The sequence below is a fragment of the Podarcis erhardii genome, assembly GCF_964252035.2.
Source record: "Podarcis erhardii genome assembly, chromosome: 7".
Taxonomy (NCBI): Eukaryota; Metazoa; Chordata; class Lepidosauria; order Squamata; family Lacertidae; genus Podarcis; species Podarcis erhardii.
This window is the reverse complement of record NC_138511.1, coordinates 64,010,674-64,034,442: the sequence shown is the minus strand read 5'-3', so window position 1 is coordinate 64,034,442 and position 23,769 is coordinate 64,010,674. Positions and strand designations below refer to the sequence as shown.

Genomic DNA, 23,769 nt, shown 5'->3' with positions numbered 1-23,769 from the left:
TTATATGTTGACTGGATCAATAAGCTGATAAATGGATTGACATCAGATGTCTTTCTCTTTTGATAGGTTTGAAAGTGGAGGTGACTCACTGTGGGCAGATGAAGAGGAAATACCGTGTGTGTAATGTTACTCGGAGGCCGGCTAGCCACCAAACGTAAGGCTGTTAGCTTGGGGGAAGGGGAAGAGACACTTGTGGTGTGTGTGTGTGTGTGTGTGTGTGTGTGTGTGTGTGTGTGTGTGTTTCGGGGGGGGGGCTGTGTTACCTTGTGACATTTAGCATCATTTGGGTAGCATTTAGAAAGGGGAATGAGAAAAAACACTGTTAGTCTGGTGATGCAGGAAGCCTTGGGAACTGACTGATGGGCACTTTCTTGGAAGAAGTGTGCACTGCTGCTAGGGGACTTGTTTCAACTGTCAGTGTGGGGAAAGCTGTCCTGAAGGTGGAATTAAGAGCCAGATGAAATCTTGCAACTTCGCACAATACAAATGTTTTGGAGTTGTTGTTTGTCGTGCTCTTCCAGATAGCAATAATGCGGTAACGTTGGGGAAGCATCACCCCTTACAAAGCAGAATGATGTGTGGATGGTCCAGCATAAATTCACCACTAATGCGCAGTACAAGTCATAGAGTGCACCTTCAAGACCAATCAGTCTGGAGAGGCTCGAGGTCTTTTTCCTGGTTTTGTACCGGGCTCTCTAAACAGCTGTGGATTTCTTCTGTGTAGGTTCCCTCTCCAGCTGGAGAGCGGTCAGACGGTGGAGTGCACAGTAGCGCAGTACTTCAAGCAGAAATACAACCTCCAGCTCAAGTACCCCCACTTGCCATGTCTTCAAGTCGGCCAAGAGCAGAAGCACACATATCTACCTCTGGAGGTGAAAACTCATTTTTGGAATGGGATGGGGAAGATGGCTTTGAAATACCTCAAGGCTTTGCTGTTATAGTGGGGGGGGGGCGAGAGAGTGAGTGTGTGTGTTTGTGTGTGTGTGTGTGCACGCCCTTGCATGAACAGTTATGTTCTGTTTTGTACTCGTTCTTGTCCTTTTGAACCTTTTTGTGCTTTGGCCTCCAGCGGTTTTAAGACTTTTAATTTTTACTGAAAAACAAATTAAAAAAAAGAAACAAGAAGTGCCTAAACACACAGACACAAAACAAAACACTGCAATTTTCTACACAGAGAATAAAAAAATATAATAAATATAATAAATAAATAATATATAATAAATATATAATGAAAAAGAAATAAGCTGAATTTTCTTTCTTTCCCAACCATGGGACTTTGACCAATCTTGACTGCTTGCATTACACTTCTGTGTAAAGTCCCATGGATTTCTCAGCTGGTTAGAACGTGGTGTTGATAACACCAAGTTTGCAGGGTTTGGTCCTCCATATGATACAGCTGCATATTCCTGCATTGCAGGGGTTGATCAATTATCCTCAGGGCCTCTTCTGACTCTACAATTCTATGAATCTTGCCCTCTATTCTCAGAGCAGCTTGTCACATCTTCTAAAATTTAACTTTGTTGTGTTTTATTATCCTGCTTTTCACATGAATAATGTCTTCCGAACAGAAAAGAACCACAGGCCCAACCCTCAGGCTTATAGACTAAAAAGACAAGATGCAAGAAGGGAAAGCAGGTGGAGAAGGAAAAGGAGGGGACAATCTTTTTAAATCCTTCCCCTTAGCAAATGCTCTGAAACTAATTGGAGGCTCATAATCTTGCCCATTCACCTTGCCTTTTAAAGTCCCCTTGGTGAATAATTTCAATGCGATGCCCCCCATTCCCTTGTCCCTTTCCATGCCAAGTGCTCAGCACAAATTCTGCCTGCTTGGCTCAAATTAAGGGTAGGCAGGACTCAGTAGTGACTAGTGGATACATGGTGGATTGGAACACAGGAAGCTGCCAGACACACTGGTCTGGTACACACATACTGGTAAAACATAGTTTGAAATGAACTACGGTTTACCATGAACAAGTAGCATGCTGGTGCATGCCAGTGAATTGCACCTGTTTTGCACCTCCCTTTCCAGAAGTGGGAAGCAAAACCACAGAATGGCTGACTTCACCTAATGTGTGAAACAGCACTCATTGTTTCTCTGCAAACTACTACTGGAAGCCAAGGTTTTGTTTTTTAAAAGAAACCCATGAATGCTGGCTTGCACAGAATGCTAAGTCAGCTTCTCCATGGTCCCCCCCCCTGACTATGGGAAGGGAGGAGCTCAGCAGCTGCTATTGGGCAGCATGCACTAGCACACTGCTTGTTCATGGTAAATCATGGCTTGTTTCTGACCATGGCTTAATGTTCACGGTGAACCACTGCCCAATGGTCTCTTACTGGCCCCTGAGCATGGCTGTCTTAATGGTTTGTCCAGGATTCTGAGAGGGCTGTTAGTACAACAGTTTTACAAATTAAAGTGCTCCATTATCACTCACAAAATCTATGGGAAATTGGCTCCCAACTCAGGAGCTATTTGACTGTATTTGCAAGTTTTCCATAGCTGTGGTGAGGCAAAGTTTATGTTTTTCTCTAATGTACCGTATTTTTTCGTGTATAAGACTATATCGTTTCCTAAATTTTTGAAGTTTAAAATAATGGGTCGTCTTATACACGGATAGTGCACAGTGCATTTTCTTAATTTTGAGTCCCCAAAAATAGGGGGCGTCTTATACACGGGAAAAATACGGTATATCCTGTATGAATCTCCTTCTGCAGTCCCCCAGAGAGGCCCTGTTTTGTGTTCCTCTACCATTGGCGGTTAAGCTGATTGACACAAGAATCAAGGCCTTCTCTGTAGTGGTGCCAGCTTTGTAGAACTTCCTTCTGAAGAAGGAGCAGCAGTCCTGGAGTACTGAGGACTCCTTGTTTCTCCAGGGGGTTGGGGCAGGCTGATCCAGATTAACAGGAAGCTGCTGCTGTTTTCCATAAGTGTTCTTATATGCTGCTGACGACATTGATCTGAGTTTTAAGTGTGTGCTTGTTTTACGCTTTCATTGTTGTCCATCTGGAAGACCAGTATTGGGGCCAAAGGGCAAGATAGTAATTTAACAAAAACAATGATTAAAAATAAATGTCTTTGGCAGGTATGTAACATTGTGGCTGGCCAGCGGTGCATTAAGAAACTAACGGACAATCAGACCTCCACCATGATCAAAGCAACAGCGAGGTCTGCCCCGGATAGGCAAGAGGAGATTAGCCGGCTGGTATGTGCCTCTTGTCTTTTTGCTCTTGTGGGAGGGAAGCAGCAAGCACTTGTGAGCTTTCTGTTCTTTTGGGCTGGCAACTTGCGAGTGAGGGTTTGTGAACTGCTGCTGAGGACAGTGAGAGCTTTATGATTTAGTGGTGCAATTCAAATGGGGTTGGCTGGGGCAGAGATCTGCCTCCACCCAACCCTATAACAACTCGGGTAGTCTCTGCCAGCAGAGTTATGGCACAGTCTCTCAAAGCCAAAACTCATGTACTTTAAAACTTCAGGAGTTCTAGGTTGCTGTCAATATTTGTATCTCTTCATATCTACCAGAATTTTAGGATGGGGCAGGGCAGGAAGTATGGGGCTTTCTGAGTGTTTAGCCACAAAAGCTACAAAACCTTTGACCTAAATCTCCCCAGATCTTATGGAACTAGTGCTGAAGTGATGCGATCCTGCCATTACCTGGGTAGAGCTTTCTGCAATCCATTGACAGATTCCAGCACCATAATCATTTGAAGTGTTCCACTAGGAGCTTTCACAGGCCAGACCTGTGTTATTTATCCTGAAGACTGTTGGCTGCCCATGCTTTGCTTAAACTATTGCCTATATTTTCCACTCTTATGAGTAGTGTTTCTTTTTTGCCAGTGTAGCTGTTGGAAAGCCTGTTCTGTTTGGATAAATATATTTTATTATATTTATATATCATTCTTCCAGCCAAGTTTAAAACTAAATTTTAATATTACAATGGAAAATGGGAAAGAGATGTGGAAAGGAAACCCCTTGAGTTAGTTTCAGCAAAAAAAGAGAGAAAAGGTTCTTTTAAACTCACACATTGTTGATACCTCACTCCAAGAACACTAAGCTTAATATATGCAGTGAGTCCTGTATGTTGACGATGTGGGTGCCCAGAATTGGGCACATACGTACATATGTGGTGGGGATGTGATGTCATACAAGTTTTTTGGGGGGAAATCTTACTGGAATGTAGTAAAATAATAAGCTACTACGTAGATCCTTTCCTGATACTGGTGTTGTTAAGTATATTTGATGACCAAAATTCAGATGAACCATATAAAAAGCTTTTATTGATGTTATTGGCTGCAGCTAGACAGGTAATAGCAAGAAATCAGAAAACGAGAGAGAGGGACATTTCAGGAATGGAAAATTTTATTGTAGCAAAATGCTTTAATGGAAGGATTGACGAAGCAAGTACAACTGAGACAGACAAGCATGGAAGGTGATTTTGTAGGGCAGTGCTTTGGGTTCATTCTATGGTTAGGAAGTTGTGAAACTGGAACCTCAGCAGCAGCTTCACAATAACCTTACTGGAGAGACTTGATAGTTTGATATGAAACAATACATTGCTATTCACATTCTTCCTATGTATTATGAAAATAAGAATAGTGGCACAAAGGGTAGCATTGTATACCTCCCATGAATTCTATGTATTGTATTTTGTGTGTGTTATTATATGTGAAAAATAAAAAGTTAAAAGTTATTTGTGCAGTATGTATACATAGATCAGCGGTGGTCCATTTCTGGCCTGTGAGCCTAATTTGGCCTGGCAGGGGTCCTAATTAGGCATGTGAGGCCATTTGCCCCAAACCACACCCACCTGCACCACACCTGACATAATATGTGAATTCAAATGTGGGGCAGATAAAGACTGGCTGCCTTAGAAGTTCCTGGTGAGAATTCCCTAGTGTAGCTGATGGGGCTTTCTCTTGGCGCCAATCAGCTGATGAGTACTGAGAACAAGCCCTTTGGAGGGTGCACTGTTGGTACCAAACAGTTGAGTGGAGCTGAGTTATCCCCTTTGAAGTAGTCATCTGATGTCAGAATTGACCTGTGGTGGGTGGGGCAGCTGAGGAACCAAGCCGATAGCCAGCTTCAGCTCTCCACCATGGACATAGACAATAAAATAGGAAATTCTGTTTTCAGAAGGAGCCCTTAAAACAAAACATAAGCACCAAAGCAGAAAGATCAGCAAAAAGCCAACTTAGAGCAGCATAAAGCACAGCAAGGGGAAAGTTGATGCAGAAAGTGAGGCACTCAGTAAAATGTAACCACCCTTGTTTTTCAGATGAAGAACGCCAGTTATAACCTGGACCCATACATACAGGAGTTTGGCATAAAGGTGAAGGATGACATGACTGAAGTGACTGGGCGTGTCCTGCCAGCCCCAATTTTACAGTATGGAGGACGGGTAAGCATCCAAGGGTCTCTCAAGTGCTCTTGGTGGTGGTGGGGGGGTGGCAGATTCTCTTAAGAGTAACTGACCAGTAGTAACATCTAAGGAATGGACATTTTGACACCCCCTCCCCAAAGCCTTCCATCAGTCACCATGTAAATTGTGTTTAATTCTCAGGATTATGGGTTCAAGCCCCACATTGGGCAAAAGATTCCTGCATTGCAAGGGGGGCTTGACTAGGTGACCCTTCCAGCTCCACAATTCTACGATTTTATGACTGTTATCTTTTACGGGTGAAATCCTTTCAAGATGGCTTACAGAATAAAATTATATCTGTCCCACCACAGGAAGGATACAAGAGGGGGGCTGCTCGCAATGGATTGTGGAGCTCCCTTCGGGGGGAATCTAGGCTAGTCCCCTTTTGCTTCCCTTTTGCTGGCAGGGAAATAACTTTGTTTGTTTAGAGAAGCCTTTGGCTGCTAACTGATGACTGTGGCAGGGTCTTCTGAGGGCGGGTGTTGCACATTTTGTTTTGGTGCTTTTAAATAATTTTAATTTTAAATAATTCAGTGATGTTTTTAATAGGGAAACTTGTGTATTTTTATTATTTATATTGCTTGGTGGGAGTGGCCACCAATTTGGATGGCTTTGAGAGAGGATCAGACAAATGCATGGAGCGCAAGCTACTGGCCACAATGGCTATATTCTGCCTCCCCTGTCAGCGGCAGTATGCCTCTTGTTTACCAGTTGCTGGGAGTCGCAGTTGGGCAGAGTGCTGTTGCGCTTAGGCCCAGCTTGTAGGCTTTCCACAGGCATCTGACTGGCCGCTGTGAAAACAGGATGCTGGACTGTATAGACCATTGTATAGACCATTGGCCTGATTCAGCAGGCTTTTCTTAGATTTTAATAAACAGTTAAGCTTGGATATTGACGCCAGATGAACCCCAGGCCCTTCTCCCCCGAATTGACTAGCCATCCTCTAAAACGGTTACAGTGGTGCCTCGCAAGACGAAAAGAATCCGTTCCGCGAGTCTCTTCGTCTTGCGGTTTTTTCGTCTTGCGAAGCAACCCTATGAACGGCTTAGCGGATTAGCGCTCTTAGCGGCAAAGTGGCAAAGCGGCTATTAGCGGCTTAGAAAAAGGGGGGGGGAGCGAAAAAAATCGCAAGACTCGCAAGACGTTTTCGTCTTGCGAAGCAAGCCCATAGAGAAATTCGTCTTGCGAAGCGCCTCGAAAAACGGAAAACCCTTTCGTCTAGCGGGTTTTTCGTCTTGCGAGGCATTCGTCTTGCGAGGCACCACTGTATCTGTGTGGGGCATGTAGGGCAAATGATTCCCAAACTCCCCTGGTAAGGGTAAAGGTAAAGGGACCCCTGACCATTAGGTCCAGTCGTGGCCGACTCTGGGGTTGCGGCGCTCAACTCGCTTTATTGGCCAAGGGAGCCGGCGTACAGCTTCTGGGTCACGTGGCTAGCATGACTAAGCCGCTTCTGGCGAACCAGAGCAGCGCACGGAAACGCCGGTTACCTTCCTGCCGAAGCGGTACCTATTTATCTACTTGCACTTTGACGTGCTTTCAAACTGCTAGGTTGGCAGGAGCAGGGACCGAGCAACGGGAGCTCACCCCGTTGCGGGGATTCGAACCGCCGACCTTCTGATCAGCAAGTCCTAGGCTCTGTGGTTTAACCCACAGCACCACCCGCGTCCCAAAAAACTCCCCTGGTAGGTGGTGTTTATTTTGAAAGACCAATTCACCATTTTCTTTCCCTGCAGAACCGTGCCATCGCCACACCCAACCAGGGGGTATGGGACATGAGGGGAAAGCAGTTCTACAATGGCATTGAGATCAAAGTCTGGGCCATAGCCTGTTTCGCCCCCCAGAAGCAATGCAGGGAAGAAGTTCTGAAGTAAGTGAGTGGTATGTTTGTGGGTGTGGGGAACTGGATGTGGCTATAGAAGGACAACGGCTTAGAGTCACTCTTCTGCAAGCAAAAGGACCCAGGTTCAATCCCTGTCATCTCCAGATAGAGTTCAAAAGGTGTAGGTGATACTGAGTTTGATGGATTAATGGCTCGTCTTGGTATAAGGCAGCTTCCTGGATTTCTAATAGGGAGCTGGATCCGATATTGAAGGAGCAGCATAATGTATTCTGGTAGCCCACCTCCTTCAAAATGTGTGTGGCAGTTTTTTGGGAATTCCCCTGGAAAACTGGTGTTGAGAAGCTGGCAGCAGTTCCTCATCTGCTATAGAACCTGGGGCCTTGTTCCTGAGTATGGCAGGGTTTTCCCTCCCATCCAGGGCTATGGGCGATTGCTTGGAGATGGTTCCTTCATTCCTGGGTGGGCCACAGGTTCTCCTCCCAATGTTGTTGGACTCCCATTAGCCCCAGCCAAAGTAGCCAGTGGTCAGGGATGATGGGAGCTGTAGTCAAAAATACAACAACTGGAGGGCCACTGGTTCCCTTCATTGCTTCCTGTGGGCTTAGGGACAACTAGCAGACTTTTGAGATGGATTTTTAGTTCTCCGTCCTGGACCCAACACACCCCTCAGTGCAGTGATGAGAAACCTGTGGCCCTCTAGACTGCAGCTCCCATCTTTCTTGAGTGTTGGCTCTGCTGGCTGGGACTAATGGGAGCTGGGAAGGCCATGGGTTCCCCATCCTGTGCAACAGCACTGCTTGTTAGAGGGATAACCAGTCATAATAAACTCTTCCTGCATCCTCCTTTCAAACCTCATTTTCTTCCCCCCCATACCGTAGGAACTTTACAGACCAGCTGCGCAAGATCTCCAAGGATGCAGGGATGCCAATCCAGGGCCAGCCGTGTTTCTGCAAATATGCACAAGGTGCAGACAGTGTGGAGCCCATGTTCCGTCACCTTAAGAACACCTATTCAGGGCTCCAGCTCATCATAGTCATCCTGCCAGGGAAGACGCCGGTGTATGGTATGTTAACAGGAAAGGAGAGAGTTGCTGGAAGGGGGAAGGACAAAAGGGAATTTCTGTCCATTGAACCCTTAATAATCCAACACTTCCAGTTGCCAATTTCCCCTTCTCGGACAAGATTTTTGAGTGGGCGGTTGCAGACCAGATCCGTGTGCTCTTGGAGAAAGCTGATTTTCTAGATCTGTTTTAATTGGGGTTTAGGCCTGATTTTGGCACAGAATCTGCTTTGGTTGCCCTGTGGTTTTTGAAAGAAGGACAGTAAACAAATGTAAATACTATGATGATGATGACTACTACTACTATATATTTCTTTTTAAAGGACAACCTGTGCCTTTGAACGTAGAAAGTTAGTGCAGCAGGGACTAGGCTAAAACCCCTTTTCTTTAGAAGTTAGATTTCTGTGTTTAGCGTTAAAAAGATTTATCCCACACCTTCAAAGTTAGTTGGCTTTTTCTGGGCCAAACAAACAAAATCCCACAATAACAAGCACAAACAAACAAATGGCCTCCAGTAAAAGTAGAAACCTAGGAAAACTTAAAAACTGTAAAAGCTTTTTGAAAGCCTGAGAAGGGACAACAATAAAGTGGGAGCCAGACAAGCCTTCCTCAGGTAGCAATTTCACAGGCAAGGTTGCCACCATTGGAAAGGTATTCTCCATGGCTTTTGCTGACTGCCTTACTTAAATTGGACATCCATGGGAGTATGGGAGAAGAAGATCCAACCAGTATCTTGGTCTCATACTGTGTAGATAAGCATCACTGCTTTGAACTGAGCCTGGAAGTGGATAGGGAGCCAATTATGTTGTTTCAGAACAGATGTAATAGATCCCACCTCTTGGAGAGAGCTGTGGCTGAGTGGTAGAATGAAAAAGTGCCAGGTTCAACTGCAACATCTCCAGGCACAGTTTGGAGAGATGCCAGTCAGTATAGACAATACTGAGCCAGATGGTTTCACTTGATATAAGGAAGCTTCCTGTGTTCCTAAAGCAAAGTGTACAGGAAGTGGTGAAGAGCTTTCTTTATCTTGCTCCTGTTGGCTGCGTATCGTGTTATGAGAAAGCTTGCAGGTTTCTCACAGGCATCTGGTTGGCCAATGTGAGAAGAGGATGCTGGACCTCATAGGCCTTCGGCTTGATGCTGCAGGGCTGCTCTTCTGTCCCTGTTAGCCATCTGGCAGTTCTGCACTAGTTGAGTTTCTGGACTGTCTTCAAGGTCAGCCCCACATAGAGTTTATTACGGTAATCCAGCCTCTGTAGTTACAGATTTTAGGAGCATATTTTCAAGATGAAAAAAAGAAAATTAAGATTTGTGGCCTTTGCCCCCCTGCGCTGTAGTTTGAAGCGATGCAGTGCATGTAGGTCTACAAACCCGCATGCTTTAAAATCAGCTCTGGAATTCTCAGCCTCTCTTAAAGCTATCCCTCCACATATCAAATGGAAACCTTCCCCAGATATGTTCCTGCTATCCTTTTCAAGGAGAAGCCTCAAGGTGCCTGTTGCTTTAACAAGCTTTTACTCTTCTGTCTGCAGCGGAAGTAAAGCGTGTGGGGGACACGCTCCTGGGGATGGCTACCCAGTGCGTGCAGGTCAAGAATGTTGTGAAGACATCGCCGCAGACTCTTTCCAACCTCTGCCTCAAGATCAATGTCAAGCTCGGCGGGATCAACAACATCCTGGTGCCTCACCAGCGGTATGTTTGCCAAGTGGGATGGAAGGGAAGTACCTTCACTTCACCCTGCTACCTGGCGTAACCGAACAAGAACACATGATTAGGGATGTAAGAAGGCATTGATCTCCATTTTGTCCTGTATTGGTTGCATGCAGCTGTTTCTGTTCTGCCATTCGTATTCCACCCCAAACTATGCTGTTCATCTCCACATCCACTGTGGTGAAATTACGTGACACACGTAATTTTTGTAAGCTACACTGTTGCTCCACCCCATTCATTTCAGTGCAAAGTAAACGAGGCGCAAAACGGGGTGAGGTGGGGGACTTAATCAGTTGTGTATTGTTTGTGGATGGAAAACAACAACAGCAACAATGAATACTGATCATATTTACCGGATTGATTTGCACCGGCAATTTCTATTCCCATTTCTGTCAGAATTCTGACATCCATACTTGTGACCCTGAAAATCTCAGCTTTGGCTCTCATTTAGAAACAAAAAGTGAAGCTCTGGCCCCAGTAGTCACACCAAGCACTTGGGCGCAGAGAGTCCAAAAGAGAGTGGGAGAGGGAGAACTCAAGGCAGACCAACGTACCATATCCAAAGCCCTATTGGACTTGTGCCTTCCTCCCTTTCCCCCAGTCTTCTGTCAGCCTTTTTAATACACATTTCTCTCCCATTGAACCCAAAAGAAGGGGGGGGGAGTATGCCAGCCACAAGGCTGCTGGTGTCCTCCACCCCCAACCCCCCAGTTCCCAAATCTGAAGATAATGTTAGGAGAACAGGAGAGCTTGGGAACCGGAGGATCCAAAGGCTCCTTTGAGTTGCCCCTACATCTGAAATGCAACCTTCTTTGCCGCTCTCCACTGCTGAAGCACTAGCGGCCAAGGAGGTGACTGTGGTTGCAAGATGGGTGCCTTTATGGGCGGACCTCGTCTACCTAGGGAGATCTGTGATATCCTATGGCCCCTGGGATGCTCTCCCAGGGACCACAGGAGTGCAGCCGCAAGATGTAAAACAAAGGAACATATAATCTGCATCCGAAGAACCCTCCTGTTGAACTGAGAAATTTGATTCTTTGTCCTAGAATGAACTACACATAGTAAGTGGAATTATGTAACTGCTCATTTTTTGCCCTGTTCATAATTTCCAATATTTTATGGGCAACACTCTCCGCTATTTCTCCAGTGCTTTGCGTTTTTTAATTTAAAAAATCTAGTTTGTAAACCAAGTTTACAGTCCAGATTTTTTTAAAAGTGCAAAATTACTACAGAACCATAACTCTTACAATTAAGCAGTAATAAAAGGGTCACCTGAAATGTTTCATGGCTTAAACATTCAGCCAGTTATACAACTACACTGAATACTTCATGAGAGCTTTTTTATCAGATTTCTCATGGTTTTTATCTCCAGCTGTTACTCTGGTTTTTTAAAAATGAATATGAATAAAGAAATATATTAAGAAGAAATGTGGACAGTTTAGAATGCAGTAAGTCAGCCCAGAGGAAGAGCTTACTGAAAATATCAGGATTTCTCTTGGCAGTGGAAAATCACCAGTGAGGGAGCCTGATGAACACACTTTCAGGAGTTCTTTGGGACTTGGCTTGGAATTTTGGGGAGGAGACGGGGGAGATAAAAGCATGTAACTCTGATTATACTGCTTGTCAGTAACTTGCTTTAACAGAAGGAAGTACAGTATTTTTCGCTCTATAACACGCACCCGACCATAACACGCACGTAGTTTTTAGAGGAGGAAAATCCGTAGGCATGCCACCCGTAGGCATTTCCTCCATAACACACACAGACATTTCCCCTTACTTTCTAGGAGGAAAAAAGTGAGTGTTATGGTGCAAAAAATACGGTAACTTGCTTTAATTTAGCTACAAAATGTTGGACGGCTAGCTTTTGCAGAAGGGTGTTCCCCACAAAATGCTAGTTTTTTTAAACAAAAAAAATCTCTGGTTGTATTTGGTACTAAATCTTCTACTCAATCTTGTTCCCAGGTCTGCTGTCTTTCAGCAGCCAGTCATATTCCTTGGAGCTGATGTGACTCATCCCCCAGCAGGTGATGGAAAGAAGCCTTCTATAACAGCTGTAAGTTTTACCTCTCAAATGTTGTGGTGTGTAATAGGCTGGCTCGGCCCCAGACCATCAGGAAGGGAAGAGCCATAGTTCAGAGATAGAACACATGCTTTGTGTGCAGAAAGGCCCAGTTTCAGTCTCCAGGGAAGTCTGGGAATGCCTCCTGCCTGAAACCCTGGAAGACCATTGCCAATCGGTGTAGACAATACTGAGCTACATGGACCATAGCTTTGGTTCGGTATAAGACATTGTTCTGTGTGCCTGTCTGGAGCACTCGGCCACCACCTCAGATGTGCTCCAACCTGCTCATTCAGGATGGAGTTCAGTGAGAGGCTCACATAGGTACATTTGCCTTGTGTCCATGTAGCCTAGCACAGATGTCTAGGGAGTTGCCTCTTAAGTCCCCTAGCGTAGGGAGAGGCAGTGTTGTCTTCAGCCTGTTCTCTCCCATTTGTCTTCACCAGTTGACAGTCCTTCACTTTCATCAGGATTGCTACCCACACCCAAGCCTGACAGAAATAAAACAGGGTGAAGTTCTTAATAATAATAACAATTCTCAGTTTCAGTGGCATGCAAGTTTCACACTTTTGCTCTTTATGGGCTACAGGTGGTGGGCAGTATGGATGCCCACCCAAGCCGTTACTGTGCCACCGTGCGGGTTCAGCGGCCCCGGCAGGAGATCATAGAGGACCTGTCATACATGGTGAGAGAACTCCTCATCCAGTTTTACAAGTCCACTCGCTTCAAACCCACCCGCATAATCTTCTACCGTGATGGAGTGCCGGAGGGACAGCTCCCACAGGTGAGGGGGCCTCTTTTCCTCAATAGTACCAGCGGGAATGGATCCTGCGCAGGAAGCTTCGTTCACATTAGGCGGAAAGGACAGAGGTTTGCAGTAGGTACAGGTTAGGAATTGCCCAGTTTAAGGTGGGCTTCAGTAGTAGATAAGTTCTGTTGAATTTGACTAACTGGATTTTTGTAAACCGCTTTAAGATTTTTTACAATCAAGTGGTGTATAGATTTTATGAAATAAATAAAGGTTCATTTAGTCTAGGTCTGGGTGACCTGTGGCTCTGCAGATGATGATGATGGTGATTATGATTTTGTTGACAGCCATAACTTCCACCATCCCATTTGACTTGGTGGCTGGGGTTGATGGAAACTGGAGCCCAATGACATCTAAAGGGCCCCAAATTTCCCAACCCTGGCTTATGGGAGACCCAGAGGCAGGGCACAAGGGCAACAGCTACTGATTTTCAGGAGTAAACATTTCAGGAGGGTCCATTTAGGTATTAATAGCCCTCTCTCTCATCGTGATTTTTGCCTCCTCCCCCTTTAAAGCCACCTTAAGTCTGTAGATGTGCCTACAACCTGGGGCAGCCAATTCAGTAAATTAACCATACATTAGTCTTACAAAGTGCTTTATCTTCTGTTGAGTTGTGCTAAATTCACTTCCAGTCCATTTTACTGGGTGAAAAAGTTTACAATTGGCTGTAATCGTGCCTTAGAATAAGGTGGCCTCAAACTTTTTTTTAATTAAAAAAATGCTCTTCGTATGATCAAGCAAAAAATAATAATAAAAATAAATGGCTCAATGAATAGATTATCTTTCTAGAAACAGAAGTGGGGGCAGCATGGTGTTTTCTTTTTCCTTCTACCTTTTAAAGCATTATGGCTGCTTTTCTCTTAGATCCTTCATTATGAGCTCCTGGCCATCCGTGATGCCTGCATCAAATTGGAGAAGGACTACCAGCCAGGCATTACTTACATTGTTGTGCAGAAACGACACCACACTCGCCTCTTCTGTGCAGATAAGAATGAGAGGGTGAGGATCAGTGATGGGGCATGCTTCAAATTAGGTCTTTTGGTTGTGTAAACACAGATCAGCGAGGCTAACAAGTGGCAATTGTGGAACTGCTGATAGCATTAATAAAGCCTGAGCGGTTTAAGATACGAAGCTAATTTAATTTTTCTCTTTTATTTTGTTTGGCACAGCAGTTCCCTAACTAACTTGCTTGAGATCCCTAAAGGATAGTGGAGGCATCCAGGCAATTGCTTTTTCTTAGCATTGCTTAACATCCGTCTTTCTTAGCATCTTGCTTAAACATCCCAGACAATTTCTCTTGCTAACAGCATTTATCCTTTTGTTTCCTTTGTAATAAACTCTGCAGATCGGTAAAAGTGGGAACATTCCAGCAGGAACAACAGTGGATACAAACATTACTCATCCGTTTGAGTTTGACTTCTACCTGTGTAGTCATGCTGGCATTCAGGTACTGTGTATTAATGACCTTTTTTATTTAAGGAGAGGAGGCGATTTAGATAATAGCCGGAATCCCAAAATATACTTCAGTTTTCCTACCCCTATAATCCCTGTTCTCTTTTTGCGGAGGGAGGCAATAGCAAGGAAGGACCTGGTGAATGGGCACCAGTTTATTGTGGCTCCCTGAAGCAGAGGTTCTATGGGGGCTGTAGATCTGGGGAAGGAGCAGCAGTTGGCTCTGTTACATGGAGTTGACCATGAGGGAAGATAAAACAAGAGGACCAAGTTGAGACGGTGGCCTCTGGGTTTTGTGGGTCACCATAGTGGTGGTTGGAATTTACCTAGAGGTTCTTGAATGCACAAAGCACTTCATATTAGCTCAGTAATCCATATGTCAGCCTGGTAAGATGTTGATATTACTATATCCATAATGCCAATGGGGATTGGAAGCCGGGGGAGGTCTTGTCTACGGCCACCTAGCACAGGGGTGGCAAACCCATGGACCAGATTGTGTGTGCATTGGCTGCTTTTGCATGCAGCCTTTGGACTGAAAAGGTTAGCCACTACCCCTGTAGATGGACCATCTGTCCACTGCACTTAGGAAGTTATCATTCCTCCCTGTGTACCCTACTGAGTCCAGTTCTTCTTCCCACCCAGGGTACAAGCAGACCTTCCCATTACTACGTTCTTTGGGATGACAACCGGTTTACAGCGGATGAGCTTCAGATTCTCACCTACCAGCTTTGCCACACTTACGTACGCTGCACTCGATCAGTCTCTATCCCAGCACCAGCATACTATGCCCGCTTGGTGGCATTTCGGGCGCGATATCACCTTGTGGACAAAGAGCATGACAGGTGAGCAGCTGGGTGTCTGTACATGTAGTACCTCTACTTGTTTGTTTCCATCCGTGGAGCAGGATAGACTAGGGCAGTTACGTGGCTCCACGGTAACTTGTTTTCCTTCACCATCATCACTGTGGTGGAAGCCCAATGACACCTGGGTTTGAATGTGTGTCTTCAGTTCTGAAGGAACAGATTTGTATGTCAGGAACATCCCATTTGTAGAGTCCCTGATGGGTTGATTGTCGCATTATACCACCAATAGGCATGGTGCTTTACGGGGCACAAGAGGGCAGGTCGCTGCTCGAAGGGGTTGCCATCTGAAAAACAACTGAAGGAGGGGAGGGGAAGTGGGAGGCATAAGAGGGAAACAAGGGAAGGGTATATGATTGTTTCAGTTACACATACCTAGGGTTAGATGCATTGATAGTTCTTCGCAGAGTAGATCCATAGAAATTAATGGGCCTGAGCTAGTCCTGTGTATTAATTTCATGGATCCACTCTTGAGTAGAACTAGCACTGGATAGGGTCCTTAGGCTTTGTTGAGAAAAGGGCAGGGTTGATGAATCTGTGGGCCTGCTAGAGTTGCCGTTATTATTGGGTACAGGTGGTGGGCAGCATGGATTCCTCCCTCCCTCCCCCCCCCAGCCGATTCTGTGCCACGGTGTGTTGGTAGCCAGCCTGGCCAAGGATCAGGGATGGTGGGCTTTGTACTACAGAGAATTTGGAGGGCTACTGATTAGTGAACCCAAGATAACAGAAATGGCATTATACACCCCCTGTTTTTACTGTGCGAACCAGTGAGACGTACAGCCTGAGAGAACTGAGGACCGGTCAAGAGACCTGGAAGGCCGCATTTGGCTACCTGTCCTGTGGTTCCATACTTCTGTCTTAAAACATAATATTATTGAAAAATAAATTTATTACATCGTAACTTAACTTGTCAAAAAAGGCACTCAAAGGCTTTGCAGTCAGCCAGATGCTGGAAGCTTAATTGTTAAAGAGGTGGTGCAGGATGGGGTGGACTCGGGAGAGCTCAGTCCCAGGTAGAACATCTCACAGATGTTCACTGTTGAGATCCTTGAAGGTTCTTCCTTGTCCGGCAGCAGCACCAATGATCAGTGATGAGCACTAGAGAAGATTCTGCAGATCAGACTGAGCTGACCGGAGGTCAGAGTTTGGTCTTTAGTTTTCTAGGTGCAAATAATTTATTTGCCCCAGAGAAGTGTTATAGCACACCTGGCAAGTCCTTTCTGTGCAGCCATACTTTATGCTTATTCTTGGCTATGTCTGGATATTTGCGATATTGTAACGCGAGTGGCACCGTGGTCTAAACCACAGAGCCTAGGGCTTGCTGATCAGAAGGTTGGCGGTTCGAATCTCTGCGACGGGGTGAGCTCCCGTTGTTCGGTCCAAGCTCCTGCCCACCTAGCAGTTTGAAAGCACATCAAAGTGCAAGTAGATAAATAGGTACTGCTCCAGCGGGAAGGTAAATGCATTTCTGTGCGCTGCTCAGGTTCACTAGAAGCGGCTTAGTCATGCTGGCTCCCTCAGCCAGTAGAGCGAGATGAGTGCCGCAACCCCAGAGTCGTCCGCAACTGGACCTAATGGTCGGGGTACCTTTACCTAAGACAGTTTTCTGCTAGGGCAATACTTATTTGCTTGCAGGCTTCTTACCTGGAATAGAAGCAATTCATAAGTAGTGGTTTTATATGTTGACAACTAATGCTTTGTTCTCTTTCCCCTCACACCCTGTTTCTTCCACTTTCAGCGGAGAAGGCAGTCACATATCTGGCCAGAGTAATGGTCGAGACCCTCAGGCCCTCGCCAAGGCCGTACAAGTTCATCAGGACACTTTACGTACCATGTACTTTGCTTGAAAGTATAACTTTTTTTACCTCACTCCAGAAAGCTTTCAGATTTGTAGGAGCCATAATTTAAAAATAGGAAGCATTGGGAGCACCTTGCGGGCATCCAATGAGAAATCACTGCAGGGTGCAAATGGCGTTGGAGGCAGGAAACCAGCATCCTCTGGAATGAATGCAGGAGAGCCACTTAACCGGATGAACACACCTTTGTAGTCTTTGTTTTTCAGGCTTTCTAGTTACCTGACCAAACACACTAAGTATTTAAACCAAGGAAGAGATCTGACTTCCTGTTAAGAAAAAAACAAAACGGTTTTCATTATTGGGATGGGGCGGGGGGGGACGCAATATTAGACTTTCTCGACTGTGAAATAACTGTTTTGGTTCTCCAATGCCAAATCAAACGCTGGTAAGATTTTTGTTTGTTATTGTTTGGGATGGGTGGGGGAAATGGGATTTGTAGAGCCTTAAAACAGATGACTAGATTTATAAAAACTAATATTTTAGGATACAAGATGCTTTAATTGGTGAAGAAGAAGAAAAAGCCAGTAGTTTATAGATTAATTTTAACACTCTTACCCTTCCCTATGAAGAAATTTTCTCCCCTTTATATATAATAATAATAATAAATAAATAATAATAATAATAACGTAAGGCACCCCCAGCACTTACCACAATGCCGAAAAGGAAACTTGTCTTCCGCCTGTTTAAAAGTGGGATAGCTGCTGCCCTTTTAATGCAACAGTCACATACTCAACTGTGGGCGAGTGCCTTACTGCAATGCTGCAAAATGTTGGTGTTCGTTCACCTTTCAAAGGAAAAGAAAAGCAAACCAAGGATACTCTTGTCTCGGTGGTGGTCCAAAAAATCTCCATCTTGAAGGTATTAGGAGTTCTTTTTTTAACGTTCACAAAGCTTTCAGTTTCATGTTAGCCTCACAGCCTCACGATGGGTTAAAATTCTGTGCACTTTTAACATGACATGAATTTGGAGAGCTGCTGATAAAACCTGTTTTTGTTCTTTTGTTTTTATTTGATGTTGATTTTATTGTTCCTGATGTATTTCTTGAGTGGATTTTTTTTTAAAAAAATTTAATTTAAAAACTACATTTCTAACAAACGGGGTTTTGCAAGAGGAAGAATGTTTTTGCCTGCCCCATGAGCACAAATGAGAAACTCCATTATCAATTGATGTCCTGACTTTTTTTTTATATGCCGATGAAATTTTTTATTACCAAGTGTTATTTTTGTACGGTGCCGAGTCTTATTGCCAAAACTTACTCAAATCACTTATATATTCTCAGCGTTTACATCACAATATTCCCCCAGCAGCCCCCTCATACTTTGGAGTTTTCCTATAGCTTATGTGGTGGGTTGTGTTATGAGATTTTTGTTTGCTTTGGCAACATGTATACTAAAATGCAAGTGATAGAGATTAGCGAGAGGCTGGCTGCTTTTCCATTAATCGAGCTGCAATCCACAAAGTCTTTATTTTTCTTTCCTAAAGTTTCACCCTATTTTTCCTTTATAGTTTTATAATAGTTTTAGGTCCAGCATGTTCTCAAAACTGCCCTGATGGTTTCTGCTGCTTTTAATTATTGCCATCCCCATGCAAATAAACAAAACCCCACTTGGCTTTTCCTTGGATCAGAACAACAACATGCACTTTGCTATCTATGTAGACATAGTTCGTATTCACAAGACAAATCTATTCTGTCCCCCCGTGATGATGAATTTCAGACTTCCTACAAGAAGCTACTTGTGCTTTCAAGGCTGGAGGTTCTCTGGCGTATTCTGTTACGGACACATTCTTGCCATTTTAGTACAAAAGCAGGCATGTGGTGAGAGAAGGAAATGTCACCACATTGTCTCTTCAGATTATTACCTTAAACTGCCAAAACCTTTGTTTAAAAAGGAAGGTTGAACCTGTGCAGCCATGCCACTCTCTTTGTAGGCACACCCTGTTAAAGCATATGCTTTGCAGCTTGTGAGGCAATACTGATTTTACCACTCAAGCTTCGAGTGTCAAGTCAGGTATCCCATCCTTTTTATTTTCACTCCTCCATCCCATCCCCTTCTCTCTCCAAATGCTATTTTTGGGGCAGAATGTTAACCCATCAAAATGCTATGCAAAAAACAACAACAACAACAAAAAACGTGCCACAGAATGGAGCACTGTTGTGTTTTACATTACTTGGGCATTATGGCTCATATTCTTTAGCCAGGTCCCAAAGAACTGCTGTAGGAATGCTCCAACATTGCTTGTGTGCAGCTGCTGAGATTTCTGACCTTGAGCATCAGATCTCCACTTCATATCACAACTGGCTTTTAGCCCTTCCCCAGGTTCCAGAATGGTTCACCTGCTTCACTTGGGAAGGTGTGTGCCTGCTTACTGGTTTTTGAAGCACAAGTCCAATGCACTATTGGCTGCACACAGTGAGTTATGCAGTTCTTTGGATCTTTGACTCTTCTCTCTTTCCCCGCTGGTTTCCTTTTCCCTCTCACTCAGCTGCTTTGTATCCCGCAAGGCTGGGAATTGCTTTGCTTTGGGCAGAGTCCGGTCAGCAAAAGCATCCGTCTGGAAAAGCTGATCTTCTTAACCAAGTGCCTGCATGGGTAAACACATTATCATCTTCCAGCATGAACCTAGATTATGAGCCCTGCGTTTTTCGAAAGAGATGTTGGGGAGTTCCCCCTCTTACTTGGGCTTGTGAGTGAGAATGCTTTTATTTCTAGAAGCAGCTTTTTGAGTTCTTTGCATCCCCTTCATGTCCTCTGCGCCGCTGTCTCTGTGCTTGGAGTGGGATTTGTAGGTTCAGTCACCAGCATTGCAACTAAAATATTTGGTCCAAGATTCAGAAGCGTTTTGAGCAAAAATGACTTGGGCATTTGCAGAACTGGGTGGGGTGGGGTGGGGGAGATGGAGGGAATTTGAGAAATATTCAGCTTTGTTTAAAAAAAAAAATGCTTTAAAACAAACATAAACCTCCAGGACTTGAATTGTTGTCAATGGATTCTCTTTTTCAGATTTTTGCACTCCGCCGTTAAGTAGCTGCTTTGAATGAATTGGTGTTGGCATGACCTAATGAGACAGGCAGCTAGGGCAGGCTTTGCCAACCTGGTGCTCTCCAGTTGTTTTGCACTGCTTTGAGTTGCCTGGGGAGTTATAGTGCAAATCATCTGGAAGGCACAAGGTTGCTGAAGGTTGAGCTAGAGGAAACATACCTGTTTCAAAGCGCTTTCTGGCCCATCCTTCACTTCTCCCTCCCACCCACCTGGTGCATGCGGAATTTTCACTAAGTGCCGTAAATGATGTCATTGCTGCACCCTCTATGGAACAAAGTTTCTGGGTTCGGGGTATTTTCCCTCCCCCCCCCTTTAGATGTTCTACTTAATGAGTTAGATCTCCCTGCATGTTCTGTGTACTGGAGGCTCCCTGTTCCATTCCTGCTTAGGTTTGGCAAAGCTGTATATTATGTCCTCTTGATAGTCCACGAGAGCACATAGGAGGTGGCATTCTTTTTTTTTGTACCACAGACTCTCCACTTTGGGGGCGTTGCAAGGCTACCAATAAGATATTTGAATACGCATTTTGGAGCATTTCACCTTGCACCTGAAGTCTGTCTCTTGTCGCTATGTTGCCCTTCTGCAGCTGAAAATGTTGCCAAATTCTCACAGGTGTGCGTGCGGTGTGTGTGTGTGTGTGTGTGTGTGTGTGTGTGTGCTCGTTTGCGTGAGGGTTGGGGAGGCAGCATAATTATGTAGTTATCCGTTGTTGGCTCTTGTTTTTTTGTTTTACCTGCACTGCTGCTAGTTCCAATTTAATGCTTATATTTGAGCAAAAGACACTGGGCTGGGTGGAAGAGGATGATGAAGGCGGCAAGAACCTGTGCCGCAAAAGATTGCAAGGAGCAGTACAAAAACTGGACTGGGATTCAAGGTGGCCCTTAGGTTTGTGCCAAGGGGCTTATATGAGCCCAGTGGAATATTTAACACCCCCCCCCCGCCAATTTTTTAAACTGCAGGCCCCAATGTCATGTCAGAAGCTACTGTTGACATTCTTCTCGGTTTCCAAAGCAACTTGACATACAGTATAAAGGGGCTGTTACCTGTGGAGAAATTACTCTTAAATCTCACTTGGGCTTGTGGAAGGAGCTCCACAGTTCTTGGGAACTGTGTCTATGGCTGGTGTGGCTAACTTCTGTGGCCCTCTAGGGGGCTCTGGACTCCAGCTTCTATCAGTCCCAGCCAGCATGGCCAATGGGACTTGCAGCCCTCCAGACATTGCTGAACTACAAGTAAGGGCGAACCAAAATGAAATTGATAGGATGTAAAATAGAAGTATGGTAACAATCTTTTCATTTGGTGGATGCAAACTTTCTGAGTTACACACCACTCTTCAGGCAGAGGATACACAGTACAGAGGGCAAAGCTGGGTAAATATGCTGCGACATCTAGATATTGTCTCTAGTGTAAATCCTTACGTGGAACCAGAGGTTCTCTTTAGTTTGGAAAATGAGCTGTTCTCATCTGAAGAATTCTATACAACTGTAAAACATGAAAAAAATTCTCTAGCTACCAAACATTTGTCTGAAAAAAGGAAAGTTGCCATGCCTGGTTTTTGTATCATAATCCTTTTGGGACCAACAAAGCAGCTTCTGTCTGTAGAAAACTGATGTTGTAGGAAAGCCTAAAAGCGTCAGTATTGCAAGGATTCAACAAAGAATCCCTTTTTAATATAATGTTCAAAGCAATTTGGCAGCAAGGTGCAAACTTGTTGTGTTGGTCCTATCTGGAGAGAAATGTGAGCAACATGGCAGAACAGCAATAAAAAAAGTGAAACCCGTATCACGTGTGCACATGTAATTTTGCACTTCCAAGAAATTGTGAAAGTTTTAAACTGATGGCAACTCTGGTTTGTGTTCAATATTTTTTTTTTTAAAAAAGAAAAACTGTTACAAGGAAGCGTTGAAGTGTAAATAGAGAATGTTCACAAAACACGCTATTGGTTGAGTTTTGTTTTCTTGTTTGTGTTTTTTTAATTTGAAACTGAACATTGTATGGTCCATTTATTAAACAGATTTGAACAACTGCTGTACAGTCCTTATTGAAAGGAGCAAACGAACTCAAATTTTATAAAGAGAGTTTCAACACTTGGATATGAGTTTCTTCTGTGAGAGGCAGACATTTCACTTAAAGTATAAACAAAATCCACATAGAATACAGTTGTGCTTTTTTTTTTTAAAGAAAAAACTAGGGTGTCAATATTCTGGCAAAACTGGTATTTTATTTCTTGAACAAGGTTTGGTGCCTTTGGTGTGCATAGATGGCCATGCACTTCTGGATACCAGTAAACCACATGCCCAGCCTGTAATAAATGTCCCACTGTCATGTTGTATTATTATTATTATTATTATTATTATTATTATTATTATTTAATTAAATTTGTAAACTGCCCTTCTTGCGAAGACCACAGAGCAGTTCACAACAGAAAAATGCAAACTGAGAACACAAAATACATTAAACAAAAACCAATAACGTCCCCCATCACATTTAGAAGGTGATAGAATGTTAACCAGCCAACATAGAAAAATGTTTTCACCTGGGGTCTTAAGTATGTAATGATGCCAGACGAGCCTCCTTGGGAAGGGAATTCCACAAATGGGGAGCCCACCACCCTCCAAACCTTTTATGGAGGAGGCACACAAAGAAGAGCTCAGATGATGATTGCAGGGTCCAGGCCAGTTCATATGGGGAGAAGTGGTGGTCCTTGAGGTATTGCTGTTCTGAGCTGTTGATTGCTTTATTGGTAAAAACCAGCACTTTAAATTGGGCCCAGAAACTAGAATCAGTGTCATACACTCTAAACTGTCTTGCCCCTGTGATCAACCTGGCTGCCAGCTGAAGTTTCTTCAGACACCTTTTCACAGTCCCTGTGACCACTCATCACTACTCCCTGGGCTCTGGTTCCTCCCACCACTACTCTGTTTCCAACTAGTCCATGGCACTAACAAAGTCATCCAACATAGCAGGACAAGACAGTGCTCTGGACACCCCTTGAAATTCATCTGCTGTAACAGTGGAGTCAAGAACCTGGTGGATGCAAGCAAATTTATTCTCAAGACAGCTTGCAAGCAGGTTACAGTGAGCTACCTGCTTCAGGCCAGACTGCACTACTTGGAAAAGCTCTACCAGATGGCACAATGAGGATGCAATGGAGGTACCAAACTCTGCTGCCTTTGCTGCCTTCACTGCCACTAGGTAGGCCCTATGATGAGCCCTCCTGAACTGGTAGCCCTCCTGAATGGACTGTGTTTAGAGGATGGACTACAACACTTCTCCCTGTACATCAGCCTTTGTCCAAAATATCTGAGGGCGCCAGGTTGGGGGAGAATTATGCGTCTGTAGAGTTAGTGTCTTAGTGGGACTGAAAATTCATAGCATGTCAGTCCAAGCACTACAAAACACTGCTTTTATTAGTTACTACTTTATAAAGTGCTGTACAAAGATTTAAAACAAGATGGTTCCTGCCCAGAAGCTTACAGTCTTACAAACACACACAAAGGGACACTGAGCCAGGTTGCCTGTTCTTTATGCGTTAGACTGTGTGTATGTGTCTCTTAAGATAAATAGTCTTGTTATTTTCAGGCAGAGACACTGTAAGTGTGAAAGCCATACATTTTTTACTGTTTGGGATGGGAATGTTGCATTCAGAGTTGTGGATTGAAGCCCC

The 23,769-nt window shown here is 44.3% G+C and overlaps 1 protein-coding gene across 2 annotated transcripts in view; it reads left to right on the top strand.

Moving 5' to 3' along the window:
- LOC309347266 (protein argonaute-1) overlaps positions 1-22,128 on the top strand; it is a 47,195-nt gene extending 25,067 nt beyond the window's left edge. For both annotated transcript variants that reach the window (XM_081871656.1, XM_081871657.1), the window contains 13 exons: positions 67-154; positions 725-872; positions 3,081-3,200; positions 5,271-5,393; positions 7,151-7,284; positions 8,136-8,320; positions 9,849-10,008; positions 11,989-12,079; positions 12,675-12,869; positions 13,758-13,892; positions 14,239-14,340; positions 14,988-15,187; positions 16,944-22,128. In XM_081871656.1, the coding sequence (XP_081727782.1) occupies positions 67-154; positions 725-872; positions 3,081-3,200; positions 5,271-5,393; positions 7,151-7,284; positions 8,136-8,320; positions 9,849-10,008; positions 11,989-12,079; positions 12,675-12,869; positions 13,758-13,892; positions 14,239-14,340; positions 14,988-15,187; positions 16,944-17,052 (1,790 nt within the window). In that variant the 3' untranslated portion in view covers positions 17,053-22,128. The remainder of the gene's footprint in view (positions 1-66; positions 155-724; positions 873-3,080; positions 3,201-5,270; positions 5,394-7,150; positions 7,285-8,135; positions 8,321-9,848; positions 10,009-11,988; positions 12,080-12,674; positions 12,870-13,757; positions 13,893-14,238; positions 14,341-14,987; positions 15,188-16,943) is intronic.
- The last annotated feature ends 1,641 nt before the right edge of the window (positions 22,129-23,769 follow it).